The 25277-nt window shown below is 47.0% G+C and overlaps 1 protein-coding gene across 2 annotated transcripts in view; it reads left to right on the plus strand.

The window, feature by feature from the left end:
* NTRK3 (neurotrophic receptor tyrosine kinase 3) overlaps window positions 1-19726 on the plus strand; it is a 177859-nt gene extending 158133 nt beyond the window's left edge. Inside the window, exons 16-18 of one of the 2 annotated variants that reach the window (XM_065734000.1) lie at window positions 2601-2675; window positions 16432-16590; window positions 19213-19726. In XM_065734000.1, coding sequence (XP_065590072.1) covers window positions 2601-2675; window positions 16432-16590; window positions 19213-19398 — 420 coding nt within the window. In that variant the 3' untranslated portion in view covers window positions 19399-19726. The remainder of the gene's footprint in view (window positions 1-2600; window positions 2676-16431; window positions 16591-19212) is intronic. The other variant, XM_065733997.1, reaches the window with a different exon arrangement.
* Window positions 19727-25277: the final 5551 nt, after the last annotated feature.

The raw sequence follows: 25277 nt of genomic DNA on the forward strand, positions 1-25277 counted from the left end.
GACTTAAAGGTGTTCCCCAGCGTGGCAGGCTGCGCTTCAAGGCAAACTGAAGACTCCTTAATTAAGTTATTTACATGGAAAGAAAGTGTTTCTTATTTTTTCCCCCGATTCCTGCATGGTCAGGACTCCCATGGGCTTCCACCCCTGTTTCCTCCCTGTTTCATAGTTCTACCTCTCTCACAGCCATAGAAAGCTCCTTCTCCTCGCCAGCTGGATGGAGAAAGCCCCTATTTGCAAGCAGCTGTCTTTAATAAACAGACTGTTTAGGACTAGGCTGTCAAAGAGAGCATGTTCAATGTACAATCAAGGGGCAACGATGCACAAAATTGCACACACACACAAAATAGGAATCTTTTCTTTGTGCGTGTTGAGCTTTGAACACTTAAGTGATTCCACCTCTCTCTTTCCCATTCAATTATGCGGGCAACGCATGATAAGATTGCTAAAGGAATTAGTGAGTGAAATCTTTATATTGCCTAATCAATATTGCTCTGCTCAGTACAAGGCATCTCACCCTCCTCTTGGTCTCAGTTGTGTTTTCATTTATTTGCCCTCTGAAAACACAAGTTCACCTCTGTGCTGCGGTGACCAAGAGGAAAAGCAGCAGCGTGTCTGTTGGAAGTCAGAGTTTCTTCTTTGCATTAAAAGAGAAAAGATGTAATACAGGAATTATTGCAAACCCAGCCAAACCCGTGTTTCAGGGTCTTAAAGAGGCCTGGAAGGCCTCTCCTCTATTGCAGTTGTATGGCCTTACAGAAACAGCCAGCAACCTTACAAGCAAAGACAACGGATGATAATTTTCCTGAGCATCACTGAGGCAAGACGCCAGATTTGATGGGCCACTAAACTGATCCAATATAGTAAATCCTGTGTTCCACTGTGGATTCTGTGACCAAATTATCAATTAATGTGAAGCTTTAAAAAAATCCCAATCCCTTTTAGTTCCCTGCAGTCATTAGTGACAAGATACAATATCTATAGCTCAAATGCTTTGCCAGCATCCCCTGGCAGCAAGGCAGAAACTCCACTCCTAATTTTTCCAATACATACAAGAAAAACATATGAGATCAGTGGTTTTAGAGTCAGATTCGGCTGCCTCTTCATATTTATTTAGACAGAGGAATAAATCAGGTTTGGGTTATTTCTGGGTTAGTTATTTGTTATTGGGATAAATGCATGGTAATAGATCTGACAGGGGAAGATGTTTCTCTTTCAGCTCTGTGTTTGAGGTAGAATTTGCTTTGTTCTGCACTATATTATATTGATGTTTTTTTCCCACTGCTGATGACTTCATCTGCTCTGCTTCCTCCCAATGTCCATATCTCTGCCACAGCTGGCTTTAGGATGCGGATTTATGCGAGAGATTTTTGTTTTCTTTTTCCCCTAACTGTAATGCCATAATGCAGAGGCAGTTTAAACAACCATCGTGAAACAATTTCCTAGGCCTTTCCCCCACCCATTTCCTACCTCAACTTCTTGGGAAGAGAGGCGAATCAGGCAGCCACAGGGCAATTCCCTAAGCAGAAAGAGCTGTCAGCTACATTTAGCAGCTCAATTTTCACCTCTGGAGCAGGGTGGGAAGGCACCCAGGGTGATGACTATCCAGGCACACCCTAAGCCCGTATTTTTGGTTTTCCCTGGGCAGCTGTCAGCCTGAGCTCCTAAGGACCACAGCCAGAAGCCTCCCCCACAAACCACTGCGCTTTCATCTTAGGATTTTGTTTCCTTCTTGTCCTGGTGGGAACACAAAGATCTTACTAAAAAGCCAGCAGCCCTTCTGCTATTCATTCATTTTTAATTTGCACACTGAGATCCCTAATCTTTCTCCTCCTTCCTGTTCCCCAAATCTTCCTGTATTGATACGTGGAAAATGTAGAGCTGTGTTTTCCAATTCCCTCGTCCCTTCCTAGAGTTCAGCTGGCAGTTTTGTGGGTGATTGGAAGATGTGGGATGAGGCCCTTTCTTCTTCCCCCAACCTTCAGCAGTACTGATGGGACGAAGACTTTTGGAGAAGTGTAGAATGATGTATTGGTGGTTCGTGGGGACACTGGACCTTTTGCTTGGCTACTTGAGTAAAGACATCAGGCCTGGGTTTTTTTTTTTTCCTGGCTGAGCTGGACAGGTCCTTGTGCCATGCCCAGAAGGACTGGAGATGGATTAGGAACCAAATGATAAAGTAGTACATCCACAGGCACTTCTCATGCCTCCTAAAACCTCTCCACCTCTTGTGGCTGTGGAGATTGATACTCAGGACCACCAGGCGATGGGGCTTGGCTGGCAGGGAGTCTGAGGAAGCCGGAGCCTCCCTTGGCTCTTGCCCAGCTTCAGTGCTCATCCTTTACTCTCACTCTGCACAGGTTCAGGTGACAGTGTGGGCTGCAGCTGACAGCGACCATGGGGTCTCACCCATTCTGTGCCCTCATAGGGAGGGTTGTGCAGCATTGGGGTGTTGCAGTCAGTGAAAGACGTGGTTCAGTTAAAGACATACCCTTTCCCTTCTTGTCCCCTCGCTTCATCACCCCCATCCCTCCCTCCCTCTCTCACCCTCCCCTTTTCTTTTTGTTTGTCTCCTTCCCTTGTTTTCACCCATTCACTGTCAGGAAGGGCCACGTCCGAAGGGCCAGCTCAGCACAGCATGGCAGCGACGCAGACTGGCACCGCCGGCAGCTGCAACAGTGAGTGGATCCTGACCCCTGGGGGACTGTGCTGCTGGGGCATGGAATGACACATGGGGCTTTGGGACTAGGCTGGGTCCAGTGTGTTTGGCAGCCCAGGGGCTCTCATTTGCAAGGGGAACTGCTCATGCTTCTCTACCACAGCAGCTCTCCGGGGCTTGGCTGTACAGAAGAGGGAATGTGGGATGAATGTGGAAGTCCACAGTGCAGTCATTCTCCATCGGTGTCCAGGCTGCGTCTGCACTGGTGAACAGTTTGGGATGTCCTCTGGTTTATCTCCATGCAGCTAAACCTCTCCTACCTCCAAGCAGGATAGTGTTCGCTCTACCCAATGGGAGTTCTAGACTCATAAAATCAGTAAGGTTGGAAAAGACCACTAAGACCGTCTAGGCCAACCATCAACCTGTCACCCACGCCCACATGTTGTTCCCTCATCAATTGCTTGGATGCTGTTGAATTGGCATGACCCAAAACCTGTCAATTTAAACAGCTGGACTGTTGCATACCAGCCTTCATGCCTTTTGTTTGTTAGTCTAGATAGAGTCTGAGCAGCTTGGAGCTGTGATTGAGTGGACTGAAAACATCCCAATCCCACCACTCTCCTCTCTCAACTGGTGTACAGTGATCCAGTTGGGTTCAGTGCTCTGGCAGAACAAAGGAACTTGGGTTGGCCAAGGTGGTGGCTGAGTCTGTTTGGAATTGAGCTAATCCACCCAAAGGTGCTGTGCAGAGTGTGATGAGATGGCTCCCCCCCATTATTTCTCAATGTTTTCCCTGGGCCAGAGCAGGGCTCTGCTGGAATCGTGCCAGGGTGTGAGTTTAGTGATCGCTGATTTTACAGGGGATGCGTCAGTGGGTAAGAAGACTTGCCAGCAAAAGGTGATTTTGTTCATTTATCCCTTTCTAAGGCAAAATTGAATTGCAGGGTGTGGATGGGAATTTAGTTCTAAGCTCTGATGTAATTTTGTATCCTCAGCCCTGAAGGCAGTTTTTAAAAAACGATTTCCCTCTGTGCCCTGACACTATTTTTTTTTGCCTTTCAATCATGTTCTTATGACAGAACAAATACCAGAGTTGACCTTTGCAATGCGACATAATAATATGTGACTTCTTTATAGCTCTTTTCATCCAAAATGCTCAGCACACTGCAAATCTGATCCTGCAGCCGCTTACCACTGGACTTCACACTCATCGTGTGAGCAATGCCTGGGGAAACCTGGGGCACAGACACCCAGAAGTGCTGTCCCTCCTATTATTTTCAGGATCAGGCCTCAGAGCTATGCAGCTACATGTCTGTGAATAGCCAAATTTTAGAGGCTTCTCCTCACTATCAGAGTTGCACGGCCAGTATTAACATGACAGCCTCCCATTGGCTAAATGTCACAGCAGGTCACACTTATGTCGTATTTATAGCTATCATCTACAGCTGTGTTGCTTTTATTATTTTTTCTCTGCCTTGAATGCATGCTAATTAATAAACTCCCTTAGCTTGTCGTGCACCATTTGATCCTGTAGAAATCACAGCATTTTAACTTATTAGCAAACAGCAATTAAAAAATTATAACTATTCAAGGGGAAAAAGGAACATAACCACTGTGTCTTCTGCATCACTTCTGAAACAGCCTTGCACTGTGCCCTAGACACTTCAGGCTCAGCTCCTTTGGCTTGACAGAGGATGAAAATTCCAGACTAGAGAATAATTCTGTTCAAGAACACTTTCTGACTATTCTTCCTGTTTGGAAAGGGAGACCTCAGTTAGATGCGTGGGGAGGAAGAAGTGAGATATCCCAGCCGTGGACTGGGTTGCAGGTTGTACAAATGACCTGTAAACACAGAATATTCAGCATATCTGTTTCCTACTCTTAAAAAGGTGATCCCTGCTCATTTTCACCCAGAATATACATATAAATAATTAAAAATAAGGACATCATAGAGTGGCCCGGGTTGAAAAGTACTCCAAAGATCATCTAGTTTCAAGCCCCCTGCTGTAGACAGGGTTGCCAACCACTGGAGCAGGCTGCCCAGTGCCACATCCAGCCTTGCCTTGAATGCCTTCAGGGATGGGGCATCCACAACCTCTCTGGGCAACCTGTTCCAGCACATCACCACCAGATTGCAAAGGTTGTAAGGGATGCAGTTATGGTGTTGGGATACAGGTAAGTGCAGTGGTAATACATAGGGAACCAGTAAGCTGAGAAATGCACCTACCTCCATTTGTTATGTTCAGGATGGTCAGAACCTGGAGAGAGCTCTGTTCCCCCTCTTGGTCATGGGAAGTGGTTGCATGTGGGGTTGGAGACCCATCAGCAGACACTCACACATCCTGCTGTTTTCTGCCACCCCCCTGCCCTTAAAAAATAAATTCATTAGGAATAGAGAGGACTGGAAGGGATTCCTTGGATCATCAAATCCAATCCCCTGTTGCATCAATCACTTCAGATTTATCTTTTTCATCATCGAGCGCTACAATTAAATGCACTCCTCAGGGAAGACAGCCCCAGAATCTCATTGCTTTAACTTGTAGATCCTTCTAATTCCCAGCCTATGCTTAGTCATGGCCCATGCACTGAACAGCAGGTACCTGGCACAGGAGCAAGGAATTTAACACAGTTTTCTTAAAATAACTGCCCAGAAATACTATCCACAAAAAATGCTGAGGCTGCAAAAGGGAACATGCAAGGTCAGGTAATGACAACGGGGAGGCCTTAGCTCACATTTTGTGTCTCTGCCGTGTAGTACATACTTTACATCATTGCCTGCCATTAATCTTGTATGATCTGGTGCAGGTACAAGGCAGAAATAGTCACAGAACAAAAGCACTTCTTTCTATTCTTTTCCATAATATTCACTGTGTAACCCTCTGTCTCCTTTATAAAGCGTAACTAAACACGAGCTAAACATTTGTCTATTTTTCCCCTTCTTGGCAGGCTTCTTCATGCCACTTATTGCTTTATTGTACAAGCCATTACCTGCACAGCACCTCAGAGAAACCAGCGAGTTGCACTGCCCTGTTTTACGGGCTAGGAAGGGAAGCACAGAGCTCTCAGCTGCCTTGCCCAAGGGCACACAGAAAGCGTGACAAAAGCCAGAATGAAATTCCACCTATGGAGCTGCAAAGGCATCTGTCCTCTCAGATGCCTCTGCTTCATTTGGTGCCATCTTGTTCACTCCAAAGCATCAGCACTCATTAGTTCTGACCCAGACAACAGAGAGCAATGGCACATGGAGAGCCATCCAAGCTTGGATGGAGCTTAAACTGCTGGAGTCACACAGGAGGAGGTCTCACTTGACAAAACCACATTTGCTTATTTAACTTGGCGGGTATTCAAGCAAAACAGGCATGGGAAGGAGGTGTCAGAGCTGATCTGGGTACCAGCACGTGGGATTTTGGCATTCTATTTCAGTGCTCCTGTTTGGTAAAGGAATCCACTCAGAAAGCCTTTTTTTTAATAATTTATTTATTTTTTTGTTTCCTAACCAATATTTAAATGTCATAAGAATTGTACAGTGCCTACCTTAATGTTCCTAACAAATTTATGTATTTTATTAGCCTATAATCTGAAAATCATTGCTGTGGTTACTATAAAAACCTGAAGCTCTTCAGAGGGAAGGGTGTCAGCAGGTCTGAAGTGTATGCAGATACATTCCATTGCCATAAGGGTCCCAGGGGTCAGCAGGCAGCCCCCAGCAGCTGCTGAGTGGAGCACGTGGACCACCTCATGATGGGGAGAGGGAGTGCAGAGCTCTGTTTGTTCTCCTGCAGTTGTGATGTGTGAATGCCTGGGATCATGCATAGCTGCTTCTGATGGATTCAAAGTATTGGTGCCATTGACAGTGACAGCAGGGTAAGGTGACATCGTGATGGTGGCTCCTGAGCAGGTCCTGTGCACTGCACAGAGCCCCTGAGCTCTTGCAGGTTGCTTCTCACTGGCTTTGGTGAATCTCAAAGATTAATTACCCACAGACAGGCTGTATTTCCATCTCTGCAGAAGGCTACAGTGGAAAAGACAAGAGTACCAGGATAATTTAGTGTGGTGTAATACAGCAGATTATCCTGCACTTTCGGGGTCACCAGTTACCATGTAATTACACCTCCGACGCAGGGCCGTCTGCCATAGGTTTCAGAGCGTGGCTTGAAGAAGCTTTGTCTGCAGGAGGTTGGGGATGAATGGCAGCAATAGCTGCTGCTGCTTTCCAGGTTTCATCAGGGAGAGCTCTGCTGGTGATGGAGGACCTGGTGATGTGCCATGCCTTTGGGATGGAGTCCGTGGGTCAAAGTGAGGAGTGGGCAGCAAGACCATGTGCTCTTGTCTTTCCGAACACCTGGAGCACTTTGATTATCAACCCCAAATTCCAGTAGCAGCTCATTTTACCCTTCCATGAAGAGAACATATGTCAAAGAGCAAGATGGAAATTTCTGTGTGCCTCTACAGCAATTGTTGTTTTAAATATTACACAGCCATAAGCCCATGACTCAGCCCTGCCATAAGGTCAGCAGCCTCTGGAGAGGTAAAGCAGAAGTGAAGAGGGGGTGAAGCAAATGATTTTTGTGGTGAGATAGAAGGAGCTGTAGATAAAAAGTTTGGCTAAGGAATGGCCAGAATAAAGGGATCGTAGAATCAAAGAATTGTTTGAGTGGAAGGAATCCTTCAAGGCCATCTGATCTGACTGCCCTGCACTGAACAGGGACACCTACAGCTGATGCGGTGCTCAGAGCCCCTCCAGCCTGACCTGGAATGTCTCCAAGGATGGGATATGCTACCTGATTCCAAACATCCGCGAAGCTGTGAGCCTGAAGGTTAGAAAATGCTACTGAGAGAAGTATATAGAAGTTAGTGCAAGGATAATGTGCTGATGAAGAGGCTACATGGCAAGCAGGAAATTTCCATTATGTAAGCAAAATTTGATTATGATTTCCTGAGGGAGGCTGTGGGTTGTCACTGGGATATTTGGATTGGTATCCATCAATACCTTAGAAAATCCTTTAGGTCCCTCACTGAAAAGGGAGAGAGGGCAGAACGGAGTTGAACAGGTTTTTCATTCAGCTCTTCTCTTTGGACTGTAAAGCTGTTTCATACACAGAATTGAATGTCATTGTGTGTGCGTGCTGCGTACACATACCCAACGTTCTTGGGCTCCTGTAGCTTATCCAGAGGCAGTGAAACCCAAGCAGGCTTTAAGCCCAGTATCTGTAGTCACGTTTTCTCTTGGAGTAAATGCTCCAGCAATTACATAATCGAGGACTGTCCTGTCTGCTCAGCATATGTCTGCAGGGGTCATTCATCCTACCAGACACTGCGGAGCATTAGTGGTTTCTTCAGACTCACATTCTCCCTTCCATCCTTCCTCTTGTGGCTAACACTAATGGAGAGCTGATGTCTAAGGGTTCCACTAGGAAAACCTGCATAGGCCAGATTGCTGACCAGCTAGGAACAGTCCTGTCTTATGGCAAAAACAGTCAGATGTGTCCTGTCAGGTACTGGGTTTATGAAATGAGCCCAGTGGGGCTCAGTGGGTGGCATGTTTGAGGCAGGAATGGAAAGGATACAGGATAGTATGAATGAGACTTTAGGTCTTAGGAAGTTTAGCCATTAGCATCATCTAATAGCTGTGCCTCTGCAGTGGCCAAAATCATGTGTGTGGAGTGCTGGGCTTTGTCTTTGTGGTGCAACGTGGCTCTCCCTTCAGCACAGCTTACCACTGGCACTGATGAGTTTAATCACTTTGTTAGTAGGTGTAACACTGCAGCCTCCAATAATGAGCTCTTTATTTTAACATGGTTTGCAACATGTTTGTGTGAGATGCCATCTGTGCTTGCACTGCCTTCATTAGGAGAAAAGCATAAGCATCTTCTGGAGTTGTTTGGTATTTCTGTCTTATTTCCCTGCTGAGAAACCATTGTTCAATGAAAGGCTGAGAATTTGCACCCAAAGGAAAGCACCATAACCCCAAGTGTTTAAGCAGGCCAAAAAAGCCATTAGGGATTATGACTGAAAACCATCCTCAATTGGCCTGTAGGAAATCAGCTAGAAGGAACGATCCAGCTGCTTTATTGCTGAAAGTTTTTCATCATGGTAAAGCAGTGAGGCCCCATCCTCTGATCTAAAGCACCATGCGTTTTCAGAAATGGAAGGAGCAGATTTCTACTTCAAAGAGACTTCCAAATTTTGACCCTGCATGCTATGATTGTGTGTAAGTTTTCTGCCCAATTTTTGGCTATAACAGGTGCTATTAAGATTTGTATGAGCAGAACTGAGCATGCGACCCCTCAACATCTTCATAGGCCATTATATGTGTAAACAGGCACCCCTGGCAAGCCAACAGGCAGCATGCTCACCCAATGCTCACAACAGGCTATAAGATCCCATGCAGAAGGAGACTCCTTCTACTGGGATCCCCCATGCCCTGGATTGTATTAAACTTCTGTTTCTGTGCTGGCAGGCCTATGCTCACTGAAACTGACATTAACAAGAAATAGATTTCCAAACAATCTAGCCTAATGAATTTTGAATATTATGATGATTAATGCCAAGGCAGTTGAACTGATTGTCCAACATCCAGAAGTTAAGTAATGGAGCCTTATCTACATCATGTGGAGTTGTCAGTCAGGAATGGCTCTGGCTACAGACAGAGATGGAGCACTATTGGTTACCTCTAGGGGAGGCACTGTTAGGGCAAAAAAAGAGGGATGATGGAAGGGGAGATTATGAGATAACAATCTGAAAGTACTTTACCATAGAGTGATAGCATATGAAAGCACTTTATTGGTACTATTTTCTACGCTGCATTTCTTAAGCCACTTTGAGACTTTGTTTTTATATCAGCAGGTTAGAATTTATTGGTCAAATCTTCTTCCTACTTTCTGGAGCCAGAAACTGAGCTGATTTGCATTCTCTGTGTTGCCAAAAGAGTAGAATCCTGATGGACATGTTTCTTACATCGTGATGGTTTAACTTAGCCTCTATCTGATTAGTGTTTGAGCTATTAAGCTCTTCTTGTACTATTACCAGCTCACTGCAAAATGATAATGCAGATCAGTCATGGACGATTTCTGTTGCTACTCACAGTCTTTGTAGAGTATAGATTCCCTTTGAAGTTGGAACCAGCTGATAGCTGAGCTGTTTCATGGGTATTGCACATCCCTGAGCATGTCTGCCCTAAAAACGTGCTGTGTCTCCTACCTGGTGGAGACAAATTGGTCAATCCATATAGTGTCTGACAGACTGGCTAGGTGGTGACTGGAGTTTAAAAGGGTTTAGTGCTGTAAATGTGGTGCCTGTTTTGGAGCTGTGGTGCAAAAGACCACCGAGGCCACCATCTACATGCAGCCCACTGAACCAGCCCAGCACCACTTGCTTTGCAAGCCACAGTTGCTCTGCCCCTCTCCCTTCCCAACTGATGAGGTATAGCCAGGGCTCCTCACAGTCCATGTCCTGTGTTCACGTTGGAGATCATGATCTTTGGCAGACCCCTCTCCTAGCAGTGGGTAGTGCTGGTTTGAGTTATGGGAAGAGAAGGTAAGGTAAGAGCTATGAGTAAGGTAGCACACCAAATAGATTATTGGCAAACATGATTAAAAATATATGCACAATTATTCCTCTGTTTCCCTTTTCTTAACCATTCTCTGCATTACCTCTGGCATTTTTAGATGGCAGATAATATAATTGAGAGGACTCCTGGGTACCGGCAGCTCTTAGAGAAGCCGTGATTTATCTCAGGCCATTTTGAGGTAGCAGAATTTACCTCTAGCTACAGCCACCCCTACACGTCTGCCCCCCTCCCCCCTCATTTGCATAAGTAATTGGCAGCTTGTTAATGGTTCATTAGGAATGTTGGAAACCGTGGGATTAAAACACGCTCAGTGGAGCAGAAATGAGGGGAAAAGGGAGAAAGGCCACTGTCCCTGCTTGCAAGTTACACTATTTGATTCAAGGCGATGCAGTTACAGGTCATAAAGCAACGAGATTGCTAAATGAAGGAAGGAAAAACAATGTAAATGGCAGGCTTTATTCTTAGACTCGTGTTCAAACACATTATGTGCGTCTGGGGGGAAGAAACAGTCCCCTGCCAAACAGTCCTACTGACAGCAGGAAGGTCTCACCCCCATCTCAGCACTGTGTTAACCCTGCCTGAGCTCTCCTTGCTCCTGAACAAGTCCATCTGGCTCTTTCCATCACCTCACAGCAGGGACATTTGGTCCCTTTCCCTGCATAAGTCCAACCCTCAGGCAGTGGTGACCTGCGTCTCCCCTGCTTTGGACGGTGCAGGACACCCAGGGCAGCTGTAGTCATGTAGGACACACAGCAACAGGTCACTCTGCACCATGTAAAACCCCCAGAACCTTCTACCTTTCTACACACTGTAAAGTGTTTTTGCTCACTGGTGACGCAGAGAGCAGGCTGCTGGGGCCAGGGAGAAATGGTTGGGAACAGAGTGATGATGAGATCAGTTCTGCTGTTCCAAGACAGCGGAACAGAAGTGCAGAGTGATGTGCAGTGTGTATAGGACACACATGGAGTGTGAACACAATTAATTTGAACTAGTTGTTGGAAGTTTTTTACTGTTTGTTGACTGTTTTTAAGCCCACAATGAGTGCAACAGGGATAGCAAAGGTGCAGGACCTGAAGGCAGGAGCTGTGCTGAGTTTGTGGGAACATCTTTAGAACAGCTTGCATGAGGAGGAGTGAACTAAGGCTTCAGCCCAGGGCTGGTACTGCTTAAGGCTTTTCAGTGTCAGAAGAGCTTTGGGATTTTGGAAGGTAATTCTGGAAATGGTGCTGTCAAAGATACAGCTAACGCATTTCTCTCTGATGAAACAGAAAGGAAATTACAGATAAAGTACTGGGGAATCACATCCAGTCACAATGTGCACTTAAATGCGGCTACCTCTAAAGTAAACTACTTAGGGACTTAAGAGCCTGGTAAGGTGACAGTTAAGGCCATGAACTGTGGGACAGCTAACGTTCAGCAAAGCTCAGATCTGTCTGCATGTCAGAATTAATCCCCCTGCTTTGCTCAAGGTGCCCAGGAATCTATCAGGACTCGCACATGTGGATTGTTGGCACATCTGATAGACACAGATCTGCCTCAGTTCTGCTGGACCCAACACTGATGAAAGGAAGGAGTGTCTCCTCCTGCATTTTCAGCCCCAGACATGCTCAGCCCTTTGCCTTGTCCCTGAGAAATCCACCCCTTCATATCCCAACTTCATCCCACTGATTTCTGTTCCCAGGGACACAAGCTGTAGCACTTCTGTTTGTTCGTTTTTCTCCCAGAGTTCAACTAAGCCAAGAAGGGAAGCTTTTTGTGTCTCTTCTTCCTACAAAGCTGCTCAGAATGGCTGAATGACACATGCTGCCTGCAGCAGGAATTAACGTGTCCTGATGGGGCCAAACATCTGGCTTCTGGGGGAAGGCTCAGAGCAGAGCATTTCCAGGGATCACACAGCTCCTAGGATGTATGCTTACATGCAGCCCAGCCTGGGATGGCAGCCAGGTTTTCAATTAAAGAGGAGCCCAGGTTGTCTCTACCTACAGCAGTCAGAGAATGCATGTCTTATCACTGAGTTTAAAAAGAGGTGATGTGTTGAGTGGGTTATCCTGGAGAGAAATAGCAGTGAGCTCCTCATGGTGGGAATGGCATAGGGGCTGCTTTGGGGTATGACCCTGGAGCTAGTAGGGCTCAGGAAGGGAAAAACAGGACTGCCCACCAACTCCCACCTTTACTGCTCTGAATCTGCATTTCCATGCATCCAAAGTTCTCCTGAGGGTTTTTCAGCCCTGCTCTGGTCTTGATTTTCCGTGCTCTCTCTTTGAGTGGACCAAGCCAGATATGTTGCACTGCCTTTGTTGAATGCTGCCTTTCCACTACCTGCTGCTGCACTGCCAAGCTCATCAGGAATGGCTTTTCATCTTCCCTTCCTAATCAGCCAGATGTCATTCAGAAAGCTGGGACAATGAGAACACTTTTCCTGGACACAGCTTTCCTTCCTAGCAGACAAACCTAGAGCCTTTCAATACTACTTGTACGTAGCACTTATATAGCTTTACATCTTCAAAGTGCTGTACTAGCATTAAGTAATTATCTCTCTCCCTAATGGCCACTAACGCTGCCCTTTCCCCAACCTCCCCCAGCTCCCCGAGGTTCAGCTGTAATACAGCAATAAAGTGCTCCAAGGGAGCGGCTGGTTACCTCGCAGCCTGTGGGCTCGAGCATGTAATGAGGCTTCAGAGCACAGCCAAACATGTGCCATCCCAAACATGTGGTTGTAGCCCAGGCCATGCCCTTGTGAGTATCTGTTAGGAAGTGATGGAGATGATACTGCAGTCTGGAGATGGAGACAGACAAAGGCAACTTTGGCAGCTCAGAGGATGCGCGCTGATTGCTCTATTTATTACTAGGATAGTACTGCAAAGTGAAAGACCAAAGCAGAGGGAATAACTTGTCAGTGTGGGCATGGGGAGCTGATCTAGGGAGAGAAAGTTAGAGAGCTAAAATTGTCAAGTGAAGCTCGACAGCCATGGCAATGGGATAAAGAGGCCAGCCTGCAGGTCTGTGAAGCATTAAAATAACAAGGAAAAAGGGCGAGCTTGGCAGCATCAGGGTTTAAGGGGAGGAACAGCAGAGGATTTACTCACTGTATTCACTTGAAAGCAAAACTCTTCCAGGCTGTGGAGTGACTCTGGGGGAGATGTAGCAGTGCTGCTATCTGTCTTGCATCCGTAGCGGCCTTGGGAAGTGTACCAATGTGGTCTCCCAAGGGAATGGAGGGAGGTGGGGTGGCAAGGTGACACTGAGGGATGGAGAAAGGTAGGGCAGGTTTGCCCAAAGCAAACTTTCAGCTTTTGATGACACAATAACGATTCCATCAAGAGCCAAGGACACACCATGTAAACTAGCTTCGCAAAAGGGGGAAAAAGAGAGCATATATTTTTTTAACAGCATCATTTTGCTTTCATGCTTTTGGCAATAACTGGTCCTGCAAATGAAGCATGCAGCCGTGGCAAGCACATGCAAGTCTGTGCTGGAGTAACTCAGATCACAGCCACTGTGTGTTATGCAAAGGATTTCTGTCATCTTGGACACACTGCTTCCAATGGCATCGGTAGCTCAATCCATCTGTGCTCAGCTCTAAATCATTTTGCTACATCAGCAAACAGCAGTGCACAGCTGACTGCAGGCCAGGAAGACTCGACTTAACTTTCACTCACTGTATGGCTTCAGAGCAGGGCCTCTCCCCACCTTCCTGCATCTGTTTTCTCATCTGTGAAATGGGGATTCTAATCCTAATCAGTCTCCAAGGGGACCAGAAAGGGACAGTCAAAGGAAGTGCTGTAAAACGTAACGCTCGTCCTGATGGTGCTAAGCTAGGCACTGGAGTGGCTCTATAGGTAATTCAGTTGATGCTCATTCTGCTCACAGTTCGCTGGTGGGTAAGGCTTTCAATTTGCTCTCAAAAGTGTGACATGCTATTGGAGATGCAGAGAATACTTCTGAGGTTCCCACTGATGAGCACAGCTGAACCACGGGTTGTTATCCAAGCAGTTCTGGGCATTGCTTAATTTTATTCATCTTATTTTTTCCCCAACATGAATGCATTACTACTGGATTTATTTTCAGAAGGACATACGTCTCACATGACACTGAGGGTGAAGACAAATATTTGACAGTTTCTGGACTCTACCACATGAGCTTAGCCAAGATTGTGTTGTCACATCCTTGGGACAGCTATTGACTGTGCATGTCACTTTACTGGCAATTTGTCACCCAGATGTGTTTAGAGGAGAAGAAAGACCTTGACTGCATTATAGCTTCTGTGCTGCTTTCAGGGCTGGACTCTCAAGTGGTGTGACTCAGGCCACTCCCATGCACGCAGTACTGCTAATGGTGGTTGTGTAGGCTGAGGATCTGGTTCATAGATTCTGATTGCCACTAGCTCCATCCAAGAGTGTGAGATGGGCTCAATACATTGTGTTAGCCTTAATCTCAGATGATTCTGCAAGATTCAGGATACTGCACATGTAGAGAGCTTTGTAATATGTAATCATTTTGGGATTGCCAGAAAAATAGAGAGTTAGGGCTACTTAAGGGGAAAAAAAATAAGCATTAGCTCAAAACAATTTCTGCAACAATCAAGTTTGATGTATGTCATGTTCTATCGATAACATTGCCTTGGAGCCCTTCACAAGAAGGGAAAGCAACTTGTAAAAGCTATGAATGAAGGAAAGAGCTAAAATTGCAACTAGGGTTTCAAAGGAACAAACAAAGAAAAGAACATTTCCACTTCCATTAAGGGAGTTCAGAACAACAAGCTTTGACCACGCCAGCCAAGGCGACTGTGCATGGGAAGTGTAGAGCTGCAAGGAGTATTATCTCTGTGCATCGCAGTTCTGAGTATCTCTGCACTGAGATGAATGAATGAAAGGTGCTCCTGAGACTTTTTAAACTGCTTCTCTCTTGTGCAGAACGAGGCTGTTTCGGAGGTAGGAACAGATCCACAGACCTCTGTGTGCAGTGCTGGGAGCACAAGTCTGAATGCTGGCAGTCTGAGCATGGCTGGCAACTTCCATGCAGGAACCTGCTAAGCATCAGACCCATCTCACAGCCTATTCCAGCACTGCACCCACAGCACTGTTCCTCCCGCTTCCAAGAAATGGGGCTTGCCTCTGCACTGGCCCTTTCTCGCTGTGGTTTAATCAGGCAAAACACCCGTGGGAGCATGGGGAAACCAGGAGCTTGGGAGAGAAACAATCTGCATCCAAACGAGAGCAACAATCTCACTATTTTGAGTAGCCACACATATGCAGAAATCCTAGAAATCATCTCCCCCAAATCCTCCATGGGATCAGAGAGATTTCTGCCTTTCTGAATCGGCCACAGTGCCACCAAGTTGTTAGCAATTGCTTTTTTGGTGTCCATAATGAGAGGAGCAGACTTCCAAGCAGCACCACAAAAGCAGCATCTCTCATCACAACCTAAGCCCTCAGCCAATTTATCCTCAGGAGAAAGAAGTGCTGGACTAGTGGCTGTGCAGCTCCCTGCACCGGCTGGGTTTATCAATTAGCTGCTTCCCCACAGATGGTGCTTCTTGTGTAGGACAGAAGAGAGAGAAAAAAATTGCCCTGCTTAGACACACTCGTTTAGAAATCTCTAGTGAATCTGAAGGTATATCCATCTGCTTTCAAGCTGTTTGCATGCATTCACCTGCTGCATTCATGTGCCTATTGAATCATCTAATTGTTTGAGCTGGAAGGGACCCTTCAAGGCCACCTGGTCCAAGTGCCCTGCACTGAACAGGGACACCTACAGCTGATCAGGTGCTCAGAGCTCTGTCCAGCCTGACCTGGAGTGTCTGCATGGAAGGGACACCCACCACTTCTCTTGGCAACCTGTGCCAGTGCCGCACCATCCTCATTGTAAAAAAACCTGCCGGACACTCTGCTCCTGGTTCATCGCTATAGGGTTTGAGCACACCCTTGGCATTTTGTTGTTTTATTACTTTACAAGCCCATTCTGGGAGGAGAGGACATCATTTCTATTGATGCATTTCACTCCCTATCCATCACGCTAAGCACATGGGATTGGTGGGTAAGTCCATGGGCGGTCGGGGAGGCTGTAATCAACCCAGGTCTCCTGTGCAGCCCCATGTTGTTGTAGCTCAAGGGGAGGCCCTGTGTTTGTCCATACTACGTCAGAGCTGAGCCCCTCCTGAGGGCTCTGTTCACTCAGATCTCCTCATGCCCTTTTCTTCATGCAGGTTGGAGGACACACCATGCTGCCTATCCGCTGGATGCCGCCGGAGAGCATCATGTACAGGAAGTTCACAACGGAGAGTGACGTCTGGAGCTTCGGGGTGATCCTCTGGGAGATCTTCACCTATGGGAAGCAGCCCTGGTTTCAGCTCTCAAACACAGAGGTACAGTGGTGCTGGGATACCTCAGCTGGAAATTGTGCTTGTTACCATCTCTCCTTTCCAGTCTGCTCATGCACAGATGGCTCCCACCTTGGCACCCATGATAGCTCCCTGCTGTGCTGTTTTCAGACAGAGAGATAAAAATCTTCACATGGAAGAAGCTTAATTGTCTCCATTAAGAGCTGGAGGAATTGAGGCATGCAGGAATCAAAGAGCTCTGCCAAAGCCATGGGTCATCCCTGGCCTCAGCTTTCCAAATTCCTGACATACCTCCATAATAGCCTGGGTGCTGACACAAAACACAAATTATTGCTGGGATGCGTGATGCTCTGCATGTCCTCTGCTCTCTTTCTCCTTATTTTATACTCAAATCTCTTACTGCATTCTTCATTTTCCGACAAAGTGTTTGAAGCATGTTATATGGCTCATGGCACACTTCTTTGGGTCTGTTTGTCATAGGGATATCTATTCTATGTTTTGCCCCTGTTCACTGAGGATGGGACCCAAGGGGATAGCTTGTCCTTGTTATTTTTTATTTTTTTTTTAATAACAAAAGCTGCAGCCCATCAGTGTAAGGCTGCTCTGTAAAAAAGTTGAGGGAGGGATGGCTGGCATTAGCAGAGTGTAAGAGCTAAGGTTTGAGGCACATCAGCAGAAAGGCTTTGGAAGATTTCTGCTCAGAATAGCAGGGGGTATGATGGAAGAGGAGCAAGATACACTGACAGAGCAGTGTGTGGGAACCTTGCACATTTTCATCCTACTGTGTACCTAATGGATTTCAGAAATTTCACCTTTTGTAATGAGAAACGTACATTTTCTGCTTTCTGGATACAGATCCCTTAATTAAGTGAGTTGCAGAGATGGCAAATCCAAGGTGTTGCTTTACATCTCTAATACTTACCCATTCGTGTGCTCAATGGGGCCTGACTGTATATCCCAAAGTAGCACACGCAAACATTTTATAGACACAAACAATGGAATAGACAGCGACAGAAGTTATTTGTCACGCTGCTTAATGAGCTGCTCTTGCATTTCCCTGGGAAGGTAGATACAAACACAAATGAGCACCTGTAGCTCGTACCCAGGTGAGAGGCATGATGCAAGAGAGCTCAGCTGCCCCCATGCTTTCTGCCTCAGTTTTCTTTGCAGGGAATAGGACTCAGAAATGTGCCCTATGGCGCATGGGAGAAGGGCTGGTTAGGATCTGCACAGATGCAGCTGTACTAGCTTTCCCACCATAGAATTACAGAAACATTATGGTTGGAAAAGACCCCAAAGATCATCTAGTCTGATCATTAGCTCATCCACACCTTGCCCACTGACCACATCGCTCAGTGCCACATCTTTACTCTTCCTGAACATCTCCAGCCTTAGAGCCATGCAGGCTCATCTACACAGTGCATCCTTCTCAACCTGCTTTAAGCAGGTCCTAATCTCTCCCCTCCAAGCAGTCTCTACTGAGCTGTGCAGCAGGTCTATTACGATTCATAAAGGATAAATTCTGAACACCCCTTGCTGGGTGGCTTCCCTCAAAACACTGCTTGAGCTCCACGTTTGTCTGCAGAGCATGGCAGGTCACTCATGCTCTGCGATGGTGGGACTCATCAGCTGCAACCTAGGAAGGCAGGAGGTAATAGCAGCTCTCTGACAAATCATACCCTGATTCCCTTTACATCTATTCCTCCAGTGAGCAAAACACAAACAGACACTTAGGGGATGCCAGTAGCATCCTTCTGAATAGCATTTCATGCTGTCCAAGAGCTCACATTTCTCTCATTAGCAGCACTGACCTGATCCAGGGCAGAGTGTTAGCACTGCAGGTTTTTTTTTCTCTAGCAGAGATGTGATTTGAGATGAAATTTTATTATTATTTTTTTTCAGCTGATTTTCTATTGCAAAATGAAGCAAAGCTGCCCTTGGAGAAGAAGGTAGAAAGAGATGCGCTGAACTCTCCCGGGCTTTGCAATGGAAAGGGCTCTCAACTTTCAGGGAAATAAAACAGCATTTCAGCTGTGTGAAATATGAAAATATTAATTTAGCTTGTGAATTTAAGGGTTGCTTTTTTTTGCTTTGTTTTGTTTTTCTCTTTCTTTCTTCAGTTATTGGGAAAATACTGACAATTTCAATTAAAACTTCACATAATTTGTTTGTGACCTCCTATCTGGAGGGTGTGTTAAAGTAGATAGGTGTCATCAAAGAGGAAGAGGTAAAGTTGCAGAAGGAAACAAACTTTCCAGTGTTAAATTGTCATTAATGATTCACAAACAGGTGAGCAAGAAGAACCTGCAAACCTCTTGGCTCCTCAGCATTCCCATTCCCTAAATGAGGCCCTGGCACAGCTGCCCAGAGCTGTGGGTGCCCCATCCCTGGAGGTGCTTGAGGCCAGGTTGGATGGGGCCCTGGGCAGCCTGAGCTGGTGGAGGAGCCCAGCCTTGACAGGGGGTTGGAGCTGCATGGGATTTCAGGTGCCTTCCAACCCAAGCCATTCTGTTTCTATGATTCCAAATGGCACTACATTAGCCAAGAAGCATCGGGGACAGGACGTGATCCACAACAGGATATCATCCAGGAACTGCCTAGCTTTTGCTCAGTGTTTCCTTTTCTTTCTTTCTTTCTTTCTTTCAGGTCATTGAGTGCATTACCCAAGGCCGAGTTCTGGAAAGACCTCGAGTTTGCCCCAAGGAGGTTTACGACATCATGTTGGGCTGCTGGCAGAGAGAACCTCAGCAACGGCTCAACATCAAGGAGATCTACAAGATCCTCCATGCTCTGGGCAAGGCCACACCAATCTACCTGGACATCCTTGGCTAGCAGTGGCCACTTGTCAAAAGCCCCCAATCCTTCCTTCCGTCCTTCTTTCCCTCTCTCCCTCCCAAGTCCTTTGCCCCTCAGCTCCCAAGCAAACATCTTCATATAAACTCAAGTGCCTGCTACACATACAACACTGAAAACAAAACAAAACAAAAAGCAAAACAACAAAATTCCCACAAAACAATGACCTGTAAGGCAGTTTGGCTTATATATATTTATAGATATATCTCTCACTATAACTTCCACACCAATACAGAAAGAAGCTGCTGTTACAGAAAAATCTTAAGACTTTAAAAAAAGAAAAGAAACAAATAAGGAAGAAAAATACTTAAAAATATATATAATTTAAAAAAAAAGAAAGAAAGAAAGGAGAAGGTATCTTTTTTCCAAGCAACGAAGCAGTGAGTTGTCATCCTGCTGTATGGCTTGGGCTGCTGGGCAGGGCTCGAGTGTGGCTATGGCAGCAATGCCAGCCTGAGTAGGTGCTCTGGGAGGAAAGCCCTGCCCTGGTTGTATGATATGCACTGACCATGTGAAACCAGTCCTCCCTTCTTGTCCTTGCCTCCCTTCCTTCTTCTCAGCCCACAGGTGATGGGCACAAAGATGGGGCAGTGGCCCTAGACAAATTCTCTTTTACCAGTCCTCTTCTTCCCTCTCCATCCTTCCCTGTCCCTCTCTGCCTTTGTCCACCCTTCAACATTTCAGGACGATTTTTCTAATTTGCTGATTCTTAACTGTATAGACTCAAGGCTTTCAAACACACAGTCAAAGGATTGTGGCACCTACGGGTATAACACACACTGGGAACCAGCTGCCCTCCGGCAGCCAGCGCATCAGGTGGGCCCAGCTCTCCCTCCTCCCTCTGCAGTAGAACTGAAGGAACCCCCCGGCCGAGGGGTGGTCCTGAAGACCTATTCCTGATTCATCCCAACCCATTGTGGTGTGTGAGACAGGAGTGCCGTTCATCTCAGTGCCCAGTGGAGATGGCGACATCTGGAGGAAGCCCTCCATCCCCCATCCCTGCTTTTTCTCCCCACCCTTCATTTTTGTTGGGGCCATGGGATTGTTACCCTCAGCCAAATGAGTGCAGACCCTCAGCAGATAGGGTTGCATCCCCTGTTCCCTGCGTGGGGCAAGGAAGCGTGCCAGCATCCCAGCTGGGCATGCCTTCGGGGTCAGCATATCCCAGTGCCTTCCCTCCTCATCCTCTTCCCTTCCCCATCCCTGCCCCATGCCTCAGTCCAAGCCTTAGGCATGAGCCACTGTGAGGCCAGGGAGGGGGACAAGGCTAGCGAGATGGCTGGGAACCTCCCAGCACCTGCCTGCACACCCCTTGCCATTCTCCTCACGTCCCCATCCCCTGAAAGGATTGATGCATCTGCCTTTGAGCTGTTGTGAAATGCAGAGGCTGAAGAATAGCTCCATAGGCAGCCCCGGGAGGAGGAGGGGAATGAGGGGAAGGTGCCTCCAGGAGCAGACAGCTCAGCGGATGGCTGCAGCAGCCAGCCTTGCATCTCAATGAGGATAAAGGGCTGACTGGCAGCGACAGAGTGTGCTGGGGACAGCCAGAGAGAGGCTGAAGCATCCTCCCTAAAACCCACCTCCCTCATGCAGGTGATAATCCCGACCTGCAGAAAGGCTCAGTCAGAAATGAATCCTGCCCATCCGGACCAGGCTGAAAAAAGAAAACCTTCCCTGGGTTGTGTTTTTTCCTCCAAATACTGGAGGGTGAGGGGGAACCTCAGCCTGGCAGATGCTCTCAGGAGGCAGTGAGCAGGCGCCACAGGCACCGTCAAAGCAATTGGGAAGGCGACAATCGCCAGCACAAAAATAACCTACTCGGATATGGTTCTCATCTGGAAGGGAATGCAGATAGGAGAAGAGGCGACGGAGACAGAATTTTGACTCCTTCCCCGTGGCCAGAGCAGTGTGCAGGGCCAGGATGCAAGAGGAGATGCATGAGTCAGAGACCTTCCAACCTCTAGCTCCCACTCCTGGCTCTGCCATGGGTTAAGGTTTCAAGTGGGGCAGGGGACGCTGCTACAACGTTTGTGGTGGCTGTGGGTTTAAGGCTGTGCTTTTGTGAAGAGCATATCAACTTGGGAGTGAGAGAGGATGGGTGGCAGTAAAAACATGCCACCTCCCCTTCTCTGTGAGATCAGGGCCAAAGAGCCAGTTTCATGCAGTGGAAGCTGGACAGACTGCCACTGGACGGACACCAGCAGCTCACAACATGGGCACCAAGGGTGGAATGGGCAGGGCAGAGTCCACACACACGGACAAGGTGCCATGCCACCCCTCAATAGCAGGTACTTTCTCTATTGGGAGAGGATATCTGCTTTTCCCCATCTCTAACTTAGGTTCATCTTTGGAAGTGAGAAAGATAGTTGAAAAGCTGCTAGACCTGGAATGGCTCTTTCAGTGTGTAGGCTGCTTTGGCTAAAAGGACTGGAGACTGGAGACTTCTCTAAGGGAGAACAGGGAGAACACATGGTGGTGATAACAAAAAGAAAACCCTTCTCTGGGGCTGCCTGCCCCGTGTCCCAAATGGTCTCCTGCTCTTGTGGCTCCCAGGCACTGACAGATTGTTCAAGGTTACTGTTTTGTTTACCCTTCTCTCTTGCTCTTATGCTCTCATTTCTCTTTCAGCCAGTTTCGCTGGCGTTTACACAGGCAGATTACCTACAGTCACTGTGTTTCCATAGTCAATGCTATTCCCCTATGATCATTCTGCACAACAGCTATATCCTCCTTTCCCTCCTCCCTTCCTCCTTGTTCTCCTCCCCAACACCACTACGTGTCCCTATGCCAGCTCTTTGTACTGCCTTGACAGCGAGGTGAGCTCAGGAGCCAAGCATCACACCGGGACTTGGTGCAACGTGGTTAGGAATAAATGGTCAATGAGAGGCAAACGAGATGGGCCCCCAGAAGATGTGAAATGGCTGAGACCAAGGTTCAGGCTGTCCGACTGCTTTAACATTAGCCCCACCGAGTGCAATGACTGCTTTGACAAAAGGACCTTTTGTCAAAGTTAATCGGGAACAATTGCTCAGAAGAGCAGGATAAGATGTGCTGCAGTGCTGGTTCCTGGCAGCTGCTGCTTCATGCCCAGTGGCCTGGTGCTGCTGGAAGGAGGTTTGCTGGTGGGGAGGGAGGGATGCTGGCTGCTTCTTGTTTTGGAGGCATGACTGAAACTGCTGCATCCATTTCTGATCTGACAATTTTGGATGGGAAGAGGAAAAGCATCCGCGCTGAGTTCATGGTGAACCCTGAGACCTCATTTCAAGAAGAACCTTCCCCTGGAGCATTTTGCAGAGCTGCCCACCAGCATGGATGACAGTACTTTCCCTACAGTAAAAAGGGCTCTCGTGGGGGCTCTGTCACTGCTCCACTGCAAGTGGAGGGAGGAAGAAAAGCAGGTTTGGAGGAAAACCCTCACAGAATACCATAAATCTAAGTGGGGGAAGTATTAGTAGGCAAAGATAAATGAGTTCATGATCTTTCTCTGTTTTCAAGAGAGATACTTCCTATTGCCCTGTCTCTGCTATGAGGGGAGAGCTATCCCTGCTGCCTGGGAACACCAATAGGTCTCATCCAGGTCCAGGGCAAACCAGACCTAATAACCAGTGACTTTCTAGAGGGGATTGTTGGAAGGGAAATGGGAGCAGTCCTGGTTTGGGCACTGCTGAGAAGGGGCCATGGAGTCTTCCCCGTCCCAGCAGCATCCTGCATTCAAGCACCAACTCCATCACCTACAGGTGTCAGACACAATGCTTTCATGGTAGTTAAGGTGCTATTAGTGCACAGTACAGATGGCAATCTCATGCCAGGGCTGCAAACTGTGGGCAGTAATTGTGTCTCCAGTCTTAGGGGTTCATCTATGACCTGTCTCGTTTCTTCCTAACAGTTTTCCTTCCACCATAGTTTGTCAGGTTGTGAGACTAAAGCTGAAGCATAACTAAGGGAAGACATGCAGTGATCTGCCAGATTGGAAGCCCATCCTGTCTCCCACAAAACTTACCATTTTGGTCTTTCTAAGTGTCCCTTGATGCATATATTTTGGGGGCAGAAAAGAGCCTGGACTGCCTCATCTCACAGGCCTGCACCTGTGTCCATGGGGTGTTGAACTGCAGACAGGTGGTTCCAGGAACATGTGCTGCACAGACAAACACAAAAAATGTAGGATGCCTTTAGAGAGGCTGCTTGTTGAGACATCATTAGCTATGAGCTATCTGCTTGTCCCCAGGAGTGGGTGGAACAAGGTGAGAAAATATGTGGGGAAATAAAAAAGCCAGGGGAAGGGAAGGGCTGGTTTTCGAAGGCAAGCATCTTGGGCTGGGAAATTGAGACTGGTTTCAGGAGTGTGGCACGGAATTTTAAGTAGCACAGTGGATACAAGCAAAGAAAAACAAAGGAAAACAGCAACATGCTATAGCACCAGGAAAAGCTAGCTGTAACACAGGGCAAATACTGGCTGAAAAAGCAGACAGAAACCAATAAAAGCAAGGGACCATTTACTCAGGCAGAAAACAAAACAACAAAGATTTATGCTTGTTTGTGATTGTTTTCTTTTTTCAATAACTAAATACAACTGCAAAAAGGCATTAAATAGTTATTATTGTGAGGCCACAGACAGAAGCACATCACTACCTGAGCTGGTTTCTTTCATGTGAAAGGCTCTTCCTAGAAATCAAGTGCATGAGTTTCCCTGAATTCCAGCTATGGTTTGAAGAATGCAGACCTGGGTCACTGCAAGCCTACAAAGCCATAAGTAGTTCTGAACACACAATCACGAGATATTCATGTGCAAATCTGCTCGGAGACAGTCAACTGTTTAACAATGTGATCTTAAAAAGTTTTATTGAATCGGGCTCAGTTTTTCCCCCATAGAAAGTCTACACCCTTTGCCCCACTGTGACTTCAAGATGGTGATGCAAAGGTGTAGTAGAAATGCTGAGTCAGGGCCTGAAGCAGTGATGGAGCACCTGGTGGGAAGGCAGGGCCAACCCAGAGGAGCTCAGCTGCATGCAGTGAATGCAGTGCACCTGAGGGACTGGAAGGGGTGAAGCCAGGATTCACCCCTTCCCAGACCTCATTTAAGGGTTGGCAGTGGAGGTGAGAGTATCTCTCTGGAGATTCTTGCCTCTGGGTGGTCTTCTAAAGGTAAGCAGTTTTTCTGTCCTCTGTTTTTGTGTAGTTGGGTTTGTCCTCACTGTTGCACCCTGCTACTATTGCTGTACTTTCCATTGCACTAAAGCATTACAAAAGGCAAAGCAAATAGCTAAATTTTTGATTAATTGTGTCTATTCATAGCTTGGACGAGGGAAAAGGTTTTCAAACTAAAAGAGAAGGGATTCTGATTCGATGTAAGGAAAACTTTTTTTTTTTTTTTTTTTAAACAATCACAGTGGTGAGGTATTGGCACAGGTTGCCTGGAGAGGTGATGGGTGCCCCATCCCTACAGATGCTCCAGGTCATGCTGGATGGGGCTCTGAGGACCTGATCAGCTGAAGATGTCCCTGTTCAGTGTAGGGGAGTTGGACCAGGTGGCCTTGAAGGGTCCTTCCAGCTCGATTCTTTTTATTTGATCCAGCCAGGAATCAGCTCAGCCAGTAAAGCCGTAGCTTGCACTCTATGTTTCTGTAACAACTGTAGGTGTGTTCTCTTGTTGTAAAGCAATGGTGAACATAAACAAGCTGCACAAATGGGCTGCTGGCTGTGACGCTATGCTGCAGTGGCTCCTTTGGTAGCTGAAAGCTGAGTACACCAACAGGGCTCCTCTGTGTCAGTCAGGCACAAGTGTCCTTTAGCACATCCCAGAGGGCTTGTTCTTTATTCAAATTCAGTGGCTTTCTGATAGAGAAGACAGAGCCTTGGAG

Source organism: Cyrtonyx montezumae, unplaced genomic scaffold, assembly GCF_038088225.1.
Source record: "Cyrtonyx montezumae isolate F1298 unplaced genomic scaffold, pur_monq_1.0 scaffold_17, whole genome shotgun sequence".
Lineage (NCBI taxonomy): Eukaryota > Metazoa > Chordata > Aves > Galliformes > Odontophoridae > Cyrtonyx > Cyrtonyx montezumae.